General features: G+C 33.2%; 1 protein-coding gene across 7 annotated transcripts in view; it reads left to right on the top strand.

The window, feature by feature from the left end:
- The window catches only part of LOC123674247 (collagen alpha-1(XV) chain), a 457507-nt gene that overhangs the window by 258595 nt on the left and 183392 nt on the right, over positions 1-15520 (top strand). For 2 of the 7 annotated variants that reach the window (XM_045609188.1, XM_045609189.1), the window contains exon 1: positions 1146-1495. The exons of the other annotated variants lie outside the window; for them this stretch is intronic. In XM_045609188.1, the coding sequence (XP_045465144.1) occupies positions 1346-1495 (150 nt within the window). In that variant the 5' untranslated portion in view covers positions 1146-1345. Of the gene's footprint in view, positions 1-1145; positions 1496-15520 lie in introns of those variants that run through there. 7 annotated transcript variants of the gene reach the window in all.

The raw sequence follows: 15520 nt of genomic DNA on the forward strand, positions 1-15520 counted from the left end.
AATTGTGGCTTTGTAAATAGATGTGAATAATTCAAAAGAGTTTAATTATTATAAACCCAACAAAGTCACGGAGAAAAGAAGAAAGGCCAGGTAATCGAATCATACCTCTAGACGATCGATTAACCAAGCCTACATGAATATGTAGACTTCCATTTTTATTATTGCCATTATACTATTTCATAAATCATGTATTCTCATCTAGGAGAGAATGAATTAAACTGCAGAGAAATGGCTAAAAATGTTCTGTTCTCCTTCGAATGAATTAATTTCATGTGATGATTGGGATCTAGATAATGGAGTTCTAATAAACATGTTGAAAAATGGCGAATGCAAAGGTTCTCATTCAGATACCCTCAAATGATAGTCCTTTGAAACATATGAAAAATATACTAAATACCTAATATGAATACCAATAGCGAATGCGATATTTATTTCATGTTTGAAGGATAATAGTCTCCACCCTTTTCGTGAAATCATCATTAATGACATTCATATATGTAATATTTTTCTTATATTTAGGCTTCCTTTTTCTCATTGCCATTATAATTTATGGGATAGTACATGTTAATTAAGTTGATCAATAAAAATTCTGTTTTCCTCTGAATGAATTAATTTCATGTTATAATTGGGATTTAGAGAATGAAGCTCTAATGAAATGTTGCAAAATGGCGAATGCGAAACATCTCGTTCAGAATCCTCCAAATGATGAAAAATCATTTGAAACATATAAAAATAGACTGAATTCCTTATACCAATACTATTATTTTAGAGACTTATAACGGTATGATTCATATTTCAATTCCAAGAAATCTACTTCGAATTGCACAAAGTAAACTTCGTTCAACAAGAATTTCCTTCCAACTTCTAGCGTCACGGGTTATAGTTCTCACGCGTTTCTAAAAATCCGATTATTATCATCCCCTTATTCGTTAAAAGTTAATCGCGAAAGTATAACTTCTAGTTTCTCAATAATGAACATATAACTTAATCAAGTCGGCTCCGATACGACAGGTAACTTAACGGTACAGGCCAATTAGTCCTTTAATTCCGGTGGAACAAGTGTCTTTAGGGCCTTGCGCAATACGAAAATCACGCTACCCATGCCGGCGATGGCTCGTTTCGAAACAGTAGCGTCGCGGCATCTCAGAGGGTTAGTTCGCCGCGCGCACACCAGGAGCGCTCATGTCGTATACTTTGAAGTTCGCCGATTGCTCTGGAGCGAACGGAAATGATGAGAGATAAAGTCTGTTTTGTATCTTCGACTCGCAACGCGCGGGAAATGCGTTGGACTGCATCGTCGACGGTGATTTTCGCGCTCACGGGGTAATGTGACTCACTTTTCTCGATGGCGATGGTACTGTCCAGCCAGAGTAGGCTCCTTGTCACTCTGTGCTCTTTATTGTTTGTTTTGGCCGGTGCCCTCACTATCAGTTCGCTGGCCGGACTTTTCAATACTGCGGCCTCTTCGGATCCTGTGCCGGCGAAACTCCGACAGGTAGCGTTTCTGTGTTGTCTTATCAATCATTCATTTCATTTAACCTCTCTCTGCGGATCAGTTTCTGTCAGAAAATGATTTATTGAGAATAACTCAGATTTTAATTGATAAGAATATTTCTGATCCTAATGAAGAAGAATAACTCAGATTCTTATTATAAAAAATGTTTTTTGATCCTTATGAAAGAGAAAATGAAATGTTTTGAATAGCAAGATTTATATGTTTTGACAATTTTACTTTTTCAGAAATGATTCATGCTCAACATTTCAAAATATTTTCCCCTTAAAATTATCGGTATCTAAGTAAAGAAAGGAAGTAAAAAATGTTTTCATAGAAACATCTTCGTGAATTATTTCGATGACAATATTAGCTATTCAAGGAATTATCCAAATGCATGAAGACCAATGCTACCAGAATTATATTTAAACGAAATGTCGTATCATGAAAACTCAATTTTTTTGTATCTTGATAAATAATTTTTCCAGATCTGCATTGTGATAAAAAATAATGAACTTCATCAAGTAAAATGATTTCCAGAAATGTTTCAGAATGAACTATTAAATTTTCAATAACGATAGATACAGAATTCATCATATCCATATTAATATTGATGTTTATCGTTTATGAGTTTCAATTTCGAATATAATAATGATAATTTTGGACAATGAAAAAATCGAACTGTTACAATATTATAATCATTATACATACTATAATATTCAACTCATTCAATCCTCTATATTTGTTCATTAAATTATCCTCTTATAGAATATATGAATCACCGATTATGATATTATGATATGTTGTTGTTATTTAGTTGCATTGCATTCAGAATATCCTGAACTATTCAAGATAAATCCCAATTTTCACTAGAACTAAATGTTACGAATAAATCTGCTCATAGAACATTCGCCAACAACAGGTTGTTGTTGTATGTTGTCTTATTGGACAAGCATTGATGATATCCACTGACATTCCTTTTTTTCTACGTTAAAACTCGTCCTAAAATTTCTCTCTACGAGGGATATTCGTTTTTTTTTTCACAATTTATTATGAAGAATATCGTAGATTTATATTGAAGAAAGTACTTACTACTCGTTATATTTTGTAGATGTTCTTTGATAACTGTTATTTTGTAATCATTTTTTCGCATAAAATCATGTCCATCTATCAGTAGACCTACAAAAAAAATGTGATAATGGGCAGTTCAGAAAAGTATTCAAAGGAATAAAAATATAGAGTGATTATATTTAATATATCATTGATAAATGATTCAACATCTTCATGGTCATCAAATATGGGGGTTGTCTGCAATTGGAAAGACGTGCCTATATATTTAGCTACTCCATTATTATTATTAAATGATATGGAATCATTTCCCAATGTGACCCTTATAGAATGGCAAAATTGGAACTTTCATTTTCATGGTTTCATCATATCGATCCTTAATAATACTTATATTATCTTGGATAAATAATCATTTATTATATCTACTAAGCTTCACGTCAGAGACATGCAACGTAACACAATACTGAAACTATAACAATTATAAAAGTACTAATATTTCCAAATAGAAAATACACTATCGATAAAGAAGAAGAAAGATAACATATAAATATATTTGAGCAGTGTTTCCCCAAACAGATTTCTCTATCATCATAACTGTATGTTATTTTCGAATATTGAGCCGGTACAGGTCTCAAACTATGACGAATCCGGCTCAAATTAAATTCTGTCTAATCGTCCGTAAACATAATAACTCTCGAAAGGTAAACCTGATGATTTCAGAACTACTGATTTGATCGTAGGTATTCATGTATAATTTCATATTGATCGTGTCACCAGAACCAGAGATACATCAAGAAGAATATAGAAAATATATACCATAGCATAATCAGAATCATAGAAAAAAAACAACAAATATTTCAGTGATAACAGATCCGACCATATGGAAATTTTGCATATAGATTGATTATAACATATTCTAGCTCTGTGCAGAATATTTCAGTTTCATCAGTTCGCCGAAAGCATAGAAAATTCAAGCAAAATATTGTAAAAAATTACACAAAATTGTCATTACAACAGGTGGTCTCCAAGAACAATAGTGCAACATCAATAATAAAGCGCTCATGAGCTCCTGACTTCACGTTAGTATTTTCCTCATTATTATTCACTTGTTCATCGTGAGCATCCTCATTACAATGCCTTCAATAGAATACAATTCATTTGCATTAATTACATGAAGAATCTTACACTTTTTTGAACTTAAGTAAAAATATACGCAAAAGTGGACTGTGCAGCGATTACATAAGCCCATCACAACAACATTAGTTTTTCAAACGAAATTATAGAAAAACATTAAATAGTTTCAAGCTATTCAAAAAATGACAAAAGACAACCGGAATTCCACAGAAACTCTTTGGAGAAAAACCTCAAGTATAATCTTTTGTTATACTGAATCAGAAACAACTTTTATTGTTGGACAGAAAATATGATCTCCACGAGACTCAGAACGAAACAATTCAATTACGTTAATCCTTAGTTCAGGAATTCTATACTTGGTAGTGAGACGGTCATTAAATCTTTCACAGTACAATTTCATTTCAGCTTTTATAGCCTTTTCTATCACGTTATTTGATTTCGTGAAATAGTCAAGTCATTGTGGGTAAAGATATGAAATATGCATCTCAACAATAGATATCCAACTCAGTACCATATCTACAATAAAATAAAGAAATATCGGGGTTACTTGAAAATGCTAGCATGTTTCAGTGGTTTTAGAGAAAGAGTTACAAATAAGTTCGAAAGCAAGCATGACGATATATCGCATAGTATTCAATTATCAATTTTCAATAATTTTCATTCATTTTAAAATAACTACAGTTATTTGATATTGAAGGAATAACTGAAAAAGATGTTAATGTATTAAATTACCTCTGACGGTTGAGCATCGCCGGCAACGATTACAGTGGTGCAGAGAACGTCAATATTGGAATGGCATCAGGTCGTCTTTTCTGATGAATCTCGATTCTCCTTGGGTGCACATGATGGCCGAAGAATCATCATGAACCTCAGTTTGATGTTTAGCGTCATGTACACCGCACAGTAGGCTCTGAGACATGAAGTACAGCTAGCTTGGGATATTATCCCGCAAGGAGAAATAGACCATCTTATTGCATCAATGCCGAGACGTGTTGGGTAGAGTGTATAGATAACCGCGGTGGAGAAACACATTATTGAAAAATTTATAAAAAAAAATTGTAAACCCTCCGTTTTTTCTCCAAATTTCAACCATATATATTTTTGGCTACACTATGTATGTTTTTCCAAAAAAAAAAAACTCATTTTGAGAATAACCCTACATCTTCCTTATGCTAAAACAAATTGCTTGCATTATTCGTTGCTTTCAATCATTCAGTCTTCCGGTGCTCAAGAGTCCAATTGGAGATCTTTCTACTAATGAGAGTCCAACCTATTCTCATCCATGTGCTTGATATGTTCATGCCATTTCTTTTTCCTTTTTAGCACCCAGTCATTGTTGTTAATGGTGAATTAACGATTTTGTTGGTTTCGTTTTTAACTTTTTTGAGGATCTATTGAAAATCAATATCACCTTTCTTGTGGCGTTTTAACCTCAGTGGGACAAAATTTTCAGTTACCTATATGTCATTAGACGTTTTCGTCAACAGCCTGCCATCAAGTAATTAATTTATCATTATCCAGCTACCTAATATTCTATTCATCCTTGTTATCTCTGTCTTCTCCAATAGTTGGAGCTCCAGAAATGGTATCCAACATCTCAACTCTTATATTCTCTTATGATTCATGTTTCCCCATAATGACTTCTGACAAATTTTATATGCATTTAACGCTTTTAGCGTTACAAATAAACCCCATATTCTTTTATTCTCGCAGGTCACCAATTTCTCCTCTTCCTGTCGCTTTCATTTTAGGAAACAGAGTGTTATAACGTCATCCCAATATCTGTAATCTCCGCAGGTTGAAACAGAAATGGTTTCGCATGATTATATTGTACTCGCTTATGAGAAATAAGACATCAAATTAGATTCTGACAAACCTATCGGCCATCAATTTGATAATGTATTTTTTTTTAATAGAAAAGCTAGTATATTGAGATCTTCAAAAAGATTTTGCAGTTCAAATATGCCATTAAATTCGAAGTGAGAGGAGGGGAGATGAATTTTAAAATTTTTTGAAATCCTCATGCAAATGTTCTTATGTATGTAGATAGAACAATGATTAATTTTTATAATTATTATTAAGTATTCCTGATTCGGCAAGATCAAAATAACTTAAATGATTATTTACTTGGATATTTAACATCTACTTTGAGAATTTCAAGTATCTGAATCCTGTCCTATAATTTTTTGTTTACAGCCGAGCAAAATTTATTTGAGCACGAATTCCCCATTACTAAGTCTAACCTAATCATTTGAAACCATTTATGGCAGATAATTTGCAAATTACAAACTTTTGATAAGCATATAGAGGTTTCTAGAAAGAATCACGCAAAGGATGGAAAATCTAGAGGCATAGGTAGATTCTATAAAAAATTGCGTTGTGGGATTCAAATGCTAGAATTATATGATTTCAAAGTTTGTTTTCAACTTTTCACTGAATTAATGAATGGATGAAGCCCTTGTTTCCAAATCTCCACGTCACCTCATTCATAAAAATGAATTGATTGACGGCAGAAGATTTGTATGCGAACATTTTCTGCTGATGATAAATACAATAAGAAGTGAGCAGACCTAACTTTGCTTCACAAATAATATCAGTTCGAAATAAGCATTAGAAATGAGTAACGAAAGACGAGATATTTTAAGTAATTCAAACTTACAAAAACAAAAGAGAGGATAGAGTATCCTATGGAATTTTTAGTCTTTTAAATGAATTCCTTGAGGAAAATACTATCGTGAAGCTAGAAGCTTTCGAAAGCTTGTCACTTATGTATAAATTGCACTCTTGGAGACCACAGAACTATAAAAAAATATATCATTGTGGTTCTGATGTTCAACACAAAATTTCTTATGAAGCTTGAAATTGTAATATTAATTCCGAATGTAAATTCTCATTTCGATCGAAACTGCATAAAAACAAAATTTGTTACGGCTTATTTAAGGATTCGCGTTCTGCCAATTAGCGATTTCAGGAGATTCCGTTCGAGAGTTAGTGTATATTTGGTGTATACGGCCTGCCGGACAGAATTGAATTTTATAACAGTTTCTTTGTCAGTGATTCGAACTTTAATGTTTGAGCTCAAAATTCAAAATTTTAAGAAATTATGACGAAATGAACGATCTATTTGGAAAACCAAAAGATCCACCCAAAGTAAAGTTATCGTCGATATTTCTGCCTGGAAAAATTGGAAGTAATGGAATCAAGATAGATATAGTAACTTCTCCACAAAATTGAAGGAAATGCCTTCAATTGTAACAAAAACAATCAATGTCATAGAGCAATTGTGTTTCAATGATACATGTTTGTAATGAAAAAAGGTTGTTTGAAATGGACCAATCTGCTGGATTCATGAAATCAGTACGAAAGGGTGGAAAATAAAATAAGAGGAAGGTTGATCCAATCACGTCATGAATAATTGAATGTGACCGACATTGGCAAATGGATGGACGAGAATTTAAAATGGGGATGCTGATGCATCTATTCCGAAATATCGATTAGGAGACCGATACAAATGTTGTAATATGTATGTTATGTATACCTTAGCCCAAATGTTACGGTAGAATTCGGAGATCTTTATTGGGGTACGTGTCCAAAAAAAAATCTTATCGGAATTCTTTTTATGCGAAAGGGACTTCTCGTCCTGTGCTTGTCCTGATTTATCATTAGCTTATATATTTTGAGAATACATATATTTTGAATAGAATGAAATATTTATTAATATCGGATTAAAAGAGTTCAGATGCCTCTCAAAGAACGAAATATTGATTATGTTCATGAAAAAAACAATTGTTGGTCAATATGGTCTTCTATGATAGACGTCCTTGAGTGTATCTTGGAGGCACACAACAACTGTGAAGACCTAGTGATGACATATATTGACTTAAGCAAAGCGTTTGACAGTGTTGATCATGGGCTGCTCTCGAAAAAATTACAATACTAGAGTATAAGATGAAGTGCACTGGCAATATTTAGATCGTATCATATCCTTCAATAGACAACAAGTTGTAAAATGGAAGGGAGAAATTTCTGGTTGTCAAACGATAGAGAGATGTGTGCGACAGAGTTCTATCTTAGGCCTTATATTCTTCATCCTCTTTATAAATGATAATTTATAGTTAAATCGATTTATAAGATGAGCGAGTTTTTGGAAAGATGATATGTGTTTTTTAAGTACCTTCGTTTTACTTAATATTGTTTATGTCCCATATACATAATAATTGTGTTTGTATATGAGTATTTATGTGGTTTTATTACATAAGTACATATTGTACTTTTATCTAGGAGTATGACTGAATAGACCTTCACAAGCTATGAAATTTTTGGATGGCAAATTATTCGTACATGTATTCTATGTATATATTACTTTATCATGAGGGAATAAATTAAAAAAAAATATATATCATAAGATTTTCTTCTGATAGAAATCTTTCCGAATTCATCGTGTTTTTGGGTGCCAGATGTCATTCAAATTGTTGCTGTTGCTTATTTTTGGTAGTACATCAAGTCTTTAATGAATAATGATAATATACAAAAAATAATTTGCATATCTATATTTTGAGATGTGTTTAATTTCATCAACTTATTCCTTTCTCAAACTAACTTCAAAGCTCAAACGAGAAAAACATTGACAAGGTTTTTAGCTCTCATTCATCACTGCACTCCTGCAGAGAATCTTTCCGAAATTTGGCATAAATATTAAAGTGATTATTCCACACGCAAGGAAGTGTTTCAGGAGAAGTGTACACAAGTTTACTATTATGAACATATCGGAAATTTTTTTTCTTTTCCCACACATTTTATGAAATCGTCTATTTCTTCCATTACTGATAGTTGTACACGTTTTATGAGTTCCCTTTTGAATTCATTTGTTCATTTCCACTGACACAAGAAGGCATCCAGACTTGAGGTGAGTCTTGATTTCTCGGAAGTTTCCTGGAATTCCTACATAGACACGCGAATTCAGAAAGACGTGTTATTAACAAGCTCTAAAGTTGGGCTGAACAATTTGAAGAACATGGTTCTTCTGTCCTAATTAGATAGAGCGCTTTTCAGAGTTTACCTCAAACATGAAAATTTAGATTGTCTTCAGAGACCCTTTTATTCCCCATCAAGGAAGTATATTTATATATGTAGGCTTGGTTAATCGATCGTCTAGAGGTATGATTCGATTACCTGGCCTTTCGTCTTTTTCTTCGTTACTTTGTCGGATTTGTAATAATTTAACTCTTTTCAATTATTAACATCTATTTACAAAGCCACACTTATACAGTACAAACTCAGTATTGAGAAGATCCTAATTACGTCTTAATTACAAGTTTCTCACTTCGGTACTGAATTTCGTCTTTAACTCGTTTGTTGATTACTCGAAACGTCTTCGTTTATCACGTCTTCGTCGTACTTCAAGTTTTCGTTCGTCTCGTCTCTAACTCGTCTTAATTTAGTCCGCGAACCGTCTTTTCGTCCTACGTCTTAAGTTGACCGACCGAACTTGACTCGTCTTCGGCTTAAGTTGAACTGTACCCGTCTTCGGCTTAATTTTTTCTGTGCTCTCTGCCGATTGGAACTTACCCTGTCTCGAATATCGACCTCCCTTCTCTCGGCTTGACCACACCCTTAGGGAAAGTACCATCCCCTAGTCCAATAAGAATTTGGCCGTACCGCCCACAAACATCTTCGCGGATTCCTGGAAATCGAATATTCTAGAAGGACTAGAACCTGATACACAGATGTGACACACCTGGTACGACCGTGTTGTCTTCGAACTTCATCAACCCCTCACTAAATCTCTTCAAGATTTACAACTCTTGACCTATCTTCGACACCTCGAAGAATAACACATCCTTTTTACATTATGTACAATAACAAATCGTTCCCTGTAAATTCATTGAAAGTGTCATGCCCTCGATACTTGAAGAAATTAATAGGTCTCCAAGCATCCGGTCGACCATCTCAATTAGTTACAGGGAACAATAACTGGATCCTACATACATTATATACCGTGCGTCCATAAAATCTACCTCCAATTGAAATGTCCAATTTTTCACATTGCGATTTGTATATGGCCTACCTTTGAGTGAGTCAAATTTTGAATTCAGAATCGCTTTCAGGGTCACTGCAAGACCATGTTCAGATGGTCAAATAGTTATACTTCTCCGAACGAGTGCAACACGCTAGAAATTGAAATGTAGTTTACCTCATCGAAATCTAGCTGCTATTTTAATCTTATGACGATAAAATGCAATATTAAATATTAGTAACTGGATAAACTAGGTTTTCGTTTTTTCAATGAAGTATTTCAGCACTCCTTTGAATTCGTTCTGTTCTTTTTGATTGAAATAATTTTGAGTTGTAAACTTCTTTCAATTATTCGCCATCATCAGAATTAATTCTGTGAACTCTGGGAGTTCAGAACATCTGATGGATGGAACTGGTATTTCTTCTGAATGCACTACAGGTTTTCTTGTAGCATCTAGATTAGGGTATGTCCATTTGTGTCTTTTGTTTTTTTTTCCTTTCATATGAACGAGACAAAAATAACAGTAGAAACTACTTCGCGGTTTTCAGCTAACCATTGGTACACACAGTTGAGGCACACTTTCTTTCCAACTATCTATCGCAAATGTTCAACACAATTTGTTTAACATACAAAATATGGGGTGTAATATTCACCATGACATCCCTAATGAATGCCAAAATCGACAAGATAAGCTCTTCTCGATACGTCAGAAAAATTTTTCTGTTTTCTTTTAGAATGTATTCGCTACATACATAACAGAAAACGTCGAGATGATTCACACAGTTAGATCTGCTTGGATGTCATTATTTCAGATGAGTGTTGCGAAAACTCAATATTATACTCGAATAAAATCTTCGATCGATGTTCCTGACTTAACAATTATTGAGGAAGAAGAGGACATGGTAGGGGAGGAAAATTGACATCATGGGACATGAATAGGGATGGTATAAGTAGGTTGATTCAGGTGTAATTCCAGGTTAATGTTTGGCTACTTGAATATTAGATTGGAATAAGATTATTTTTGGCCGTTAAAGATACATTTACTTCTTTATTTTTGACTAGTATCAGAATTCTTAACATGAATTACCCTGTATCTCAAAAACTAGAACTTCGAAATTAGTTGTTGCATGGCACTAACTCTATTGGCTTGTTCAGTGGTTGTTACCAGTCAGTACCATCAAATCATTATTTCCTATGTAACAAAACTCTAATTTTTTTTTTATTTTGATGAAAATTTTCGCTTCGAATGAGAGTTCATTAGCGTATTCAATTATTAAATCGTAGCTGTAACAGTCTCATCTGAAATCTTGGGGATTATAATTATCCACTCATTCAACTGGATTATGGCTCTTTTAGAACTAGTTCAGTCATATGCATTATGACTTAGGACTACATTCTCGCAACTATTTCATTTTGGTTCAATATAAATTCGCAACTCCTGGAAATGAAGCAGCAAAATTGCTTTTTAATTCCCTCCCACACACTACTCATTTGATTCATTACGCCATATTTTAAATAGGTCACATTTAATTACACGTTTTTAAATATGTCGTAGTTAACCTGATCATCCAGTTCAGATAGGAATGAACATTGGTTGGCACGAATTTGATGCATGTGGTTTTCATGCAAAATTATCGACAAACAAAATGAGTTTAGTACTTAATCCGAAATATATTGAATGGAACTCGGAACGAATTGTGATTTCAATATGATAGTTTAATTAAAAGTATGACGCTTTAGGAATAATAATTCTCACTAAGCAATTATTTCACTGATACAATGCTTTGATTTCGAACAATCAAGCTAATCTTGTTATATATATGTTTCGTTATCTATATTTTTTCGTCTTTATTGTTAATACAGGGTGTTATATGAGTGGTTGTTTATAACCTAGTAGTGAATGCAGCCTATCCTGGCCTTCCAGAAAAGTTGATCTATTAGTTTCAAGGATTTATGAGCGATGGCTTAATAGTTATTTATAATACAAGTGCAGAAGGCATTGATATTCTTCCACGAGTTCAAAATTCAAAAACGAGCCACGAAGTGGCGAGTTTTGGAATGAACGAGTGGTAGAATGAGCCTTCTGTACGAGTATTATACATTATTTTCTCTAATTCATTGCATTTTCATTGAAATTAATGAAATATTTCCATAAATATAATTTAGTGATTTTTGCATTGAGAAATGTTGGTTGGCAGAACTGATTTCTTTAAGGCAAATTGATGAATTGACAGATAAAGCCGTGGCGGAAAGTTTGGAGTGCCAACATGGAATTATAAAATATAACCATGAAAACTGTGCGTTTCTGATATATTCTCGCACGATTTTGTTCTACAAGATGTGGAAGAATGAACGGAATAACCACAGAATTAGAGAAAAACGTCTTTTCCAACGATTCATGGCATTCCAATATTTTTAGGGCAGTACTCCGAATATTATGGTCTATTTTTCAAACCTTAAAATCTATTTTTTTACATGATTTATAGGAATGTCGTTTTGACCATGAAAAATAAGTAATTCAGTATAATGAATTCGATTTTGTGCTGTGATCTCGGGAATGCAAATCTTTAGATTGAAATAACGCAAATCACCTTGGAAAATGTAATCTGTAAGTGTATTTTCTCTACAACACAAATTAGTATCTAGTTACAATCAGTTTTTTGAAAGAATATCATTGAAATAGCATCGAAAATATGATAACAGATTGTCGAAATGAAGCCCTTTCATTTGTACAGTTTTCTTAGCTCTCATCAAGAGATTATTTATTGCCCTTCATATCATATCGGGATTGCGTCTTTTTTCTGGGCAAATTACTCCCTCAGCCTAAACTGCTACCGTGAAGTGATTCTTTCTCATGATATGAGAAGCCAATACACAATATCTGATTAGAAAATGTCTAGAAAAGGCCTTTATTTCGAAAATTCCCCACTTCTGTTTCAATGCTACATTAAGAAATGAAATGATTAGGATTTCATTACAAAGAAAGCTAATTATAATACTCATGAAAAACAAATACACCCTACAATTCCATTTTCTAAAATAGTGACGTCATTTTGTTTTGAATTCAGTATGACTTTTCCATATTATGCATACTTCTAGTTAAATTTTTACGCAACATGTTAGAACATTTAGAACTTCATCAAAAATGAACAGAAATTCCTATTTCAAAAAATTACGTAAAAATATAGACTTTTCGTTTGCTACTCTCTGGAAACAAGTGAGGCATTCAAAGTTATACACTGTGTCCGTGAAGTAAATAACAAACTAATTTTTAGCTGAACAGGCCATTTTGAGAAATAATCCTGAAACACGTCGATTTTTTATTCTAATTTACCGTATTTTAAAATAATAATCTAATATACTGGGTGAATTACTTTCGAGTAATGACGTCACCGTCATTTTTTTTTAATGGTACACCCCCATTTTGTCTCAATTTTCTGATTACTCTAGCTGAGCTGATTCCAAAAATGTATCACATGTTGATTCCAATTGGTACAGGGTGGACAAAAATACAATAGTTTTTTGTGTGCCCATAAAGTAACGCGTAACATTCTTTATTAGGTAAATCAACAATATTATCAGAAACACTTATTGTCTAGCGGCAATTGGTTTGAATGTAACACGTTGTAGTTTGTTACATTTTTATATTAATAAAAATCAGCTATTTCCAAACATGTTTGGTAGTCTAGCAGATATAATATGAAGGAAATTATTTCTTAGTTTTATAGATTTTTATCAATCTAAAAATGTAACAAACTATAGGATGTTACTTTCAAACCAATTGCCGCTAAACAATAAGTATTTTTGATAATATTGTTAATTTAACTAATAAAAATGTTACGCGTTACTTTATGAGCACACACAAAACTATTGTATTTCTGTCCACCCTGTACCAATTGGTATCAACATTTGATACATTTTTGGATACAGATAAGCTAGAGTAATCGGATAATTGAGACAAAATGGGGGTGTTCTATTAAAAAAAACTGACGGTAACGTCAATATTCGAAAGTAATTCACCCTGTATATTAGATTATTATTTTAAAATACGGTAAATTAAAATAAAAGATTGACGTGTTTCAGGATTATTTCGTGAATGGTCTGTTTAGCTAAAAATGAATTTGTTCCATATTTTACGGACACGGAATCCATTACAATATTTCTTCTAATGGGGATTTTTCTAATTTACCTATGTAAGAAATATATGTTCCGAAGTCTGATAGAAAACACGAAATATTCGTGGCACTGTCATGAAAATACTAAAATTACATGAAACATTACCAAATGCTGTAAGAATTGAACAACAAATCAAAATCAGACTGCGGATTTCCAAGTTTTGTTTATCAGAAATTTAGGCCAACAATTAGAATCACCATGTATCTCCGAAACTATCAGTCTTAGGCTTCTCTGAAACGCCTGGATAACCTGCATTCGTCAATAGACCATGGCCAACCACTCATGTAACACTCTGTATCTTCGTGAAATTACATTCAGACAATTTTTTTCTGCATTATTTGACATATAATTTTATCTCTATGGAATTTCTAGATTCAAAATTATCAGGAAAATAAAATTCCAGAAAACCATGTTTACGGAACCCCCAGTCGTATTTTGCTCATTATGAACTTAACTGCAGGGTTCGATATCTGATTCTACCCTGATCAAGGGTCTAGGACCTAGGTTGTTTTATTCCAAAATTATCTTGTTTACGTCCGGCACCTATATTAACTGTCTTTGTGACAAGATGAGAGAGCGATCTGTTCAGGGAACGACCGCACAAAAATTGGGATCAATCAGATAGTCCGTGTTCGAAACGTCAATTCTACGGCAAGCATGAGTCTGCAGGCTGGCCTGATACCTGTCGATTCCTCGTCACTCCTAAAGACTTATGGCTTTCTGCAGAACCCAACTCGGCAAATTTCACATCAGGGATCGAACCTCCATACTCTGAAATTTCAATTGACCTTTCACCAACTGGAGGTGAACGACCCTCGGCAGTATGCACGAAGCTCTGGAGCAGACCCAAAAAAACTTTCAATTTCCGAAAGAAATTCTGAAAAGTTTATCTCTCAAATATTTTGCGTGCATGAGACATTCAAAAGGCTTGTGGATGATTATGCAATCCATAATGTTATGATATTAAACCAACCAGAATCTGCTTGTAACTTCATTCTACACAGAATTCAACTACTTTGATCTTTTCGTTATTTCCAAATCCATTTTGAGATAAAAATTATAAAATATATCTAGATTCGAATTTTGTAGAAATTAGTAAAAAGCATATGAATAATCAGATTAACACGGAAGGACACTGCTCTTGTTATAGCAAGCTCAATTTTTCTGTGCTCATATCATCAGTTGAATCCATAGAAATATTGAGACTCAGATAAAAAAAGGTTTTTGACCATTTTCTATTATTTATATTGATACAAACCATACGATGCTATATATTTTTGAAATAAAGAGATATAAAGCTTTCGGAAAATGGCTCAGAAATCTAGTGTTTCCATTTGAAAACATATAACTTTGGGTAATAGCTTCGTAATCAAAAACCCCGTTGAAAATACTCGCACGCCACTGGATTCTACGTAAAAGTGCCTGTATAATGTTTTAATTTCAGACCGCTATCATCAGTATTAGCGGAGATATGATTTTTTTTTCGATATCGCCATGTTTCCAATTTTCGCTTATAACTCGAAAACAAAAGAAGGTGGACAAAAATTAAACTAGTCTCATTAGTTTGTCAGAAATAGAAAATGAAAATGGGGTTTCAGATTTTGCCTACCTCCTTTGGTTTAAAAGTTGTACCT

The sequence above is a fragment of the Harmonia axyridis genome, chromosome 2 (genome assembly GCF_914767665.1).
Source record: "Harmonia axyridis chromosome 2, icHarAxyr1.1, whole genome shotgun sequence".
Classification (NCBI taxonomy): domain Eukaryota; kingdom Metazoa; phylum Arthropoda; class Insecta; order Coleoptera; family Coccinellidae; genus Harmonia; species Harmonia axyridis.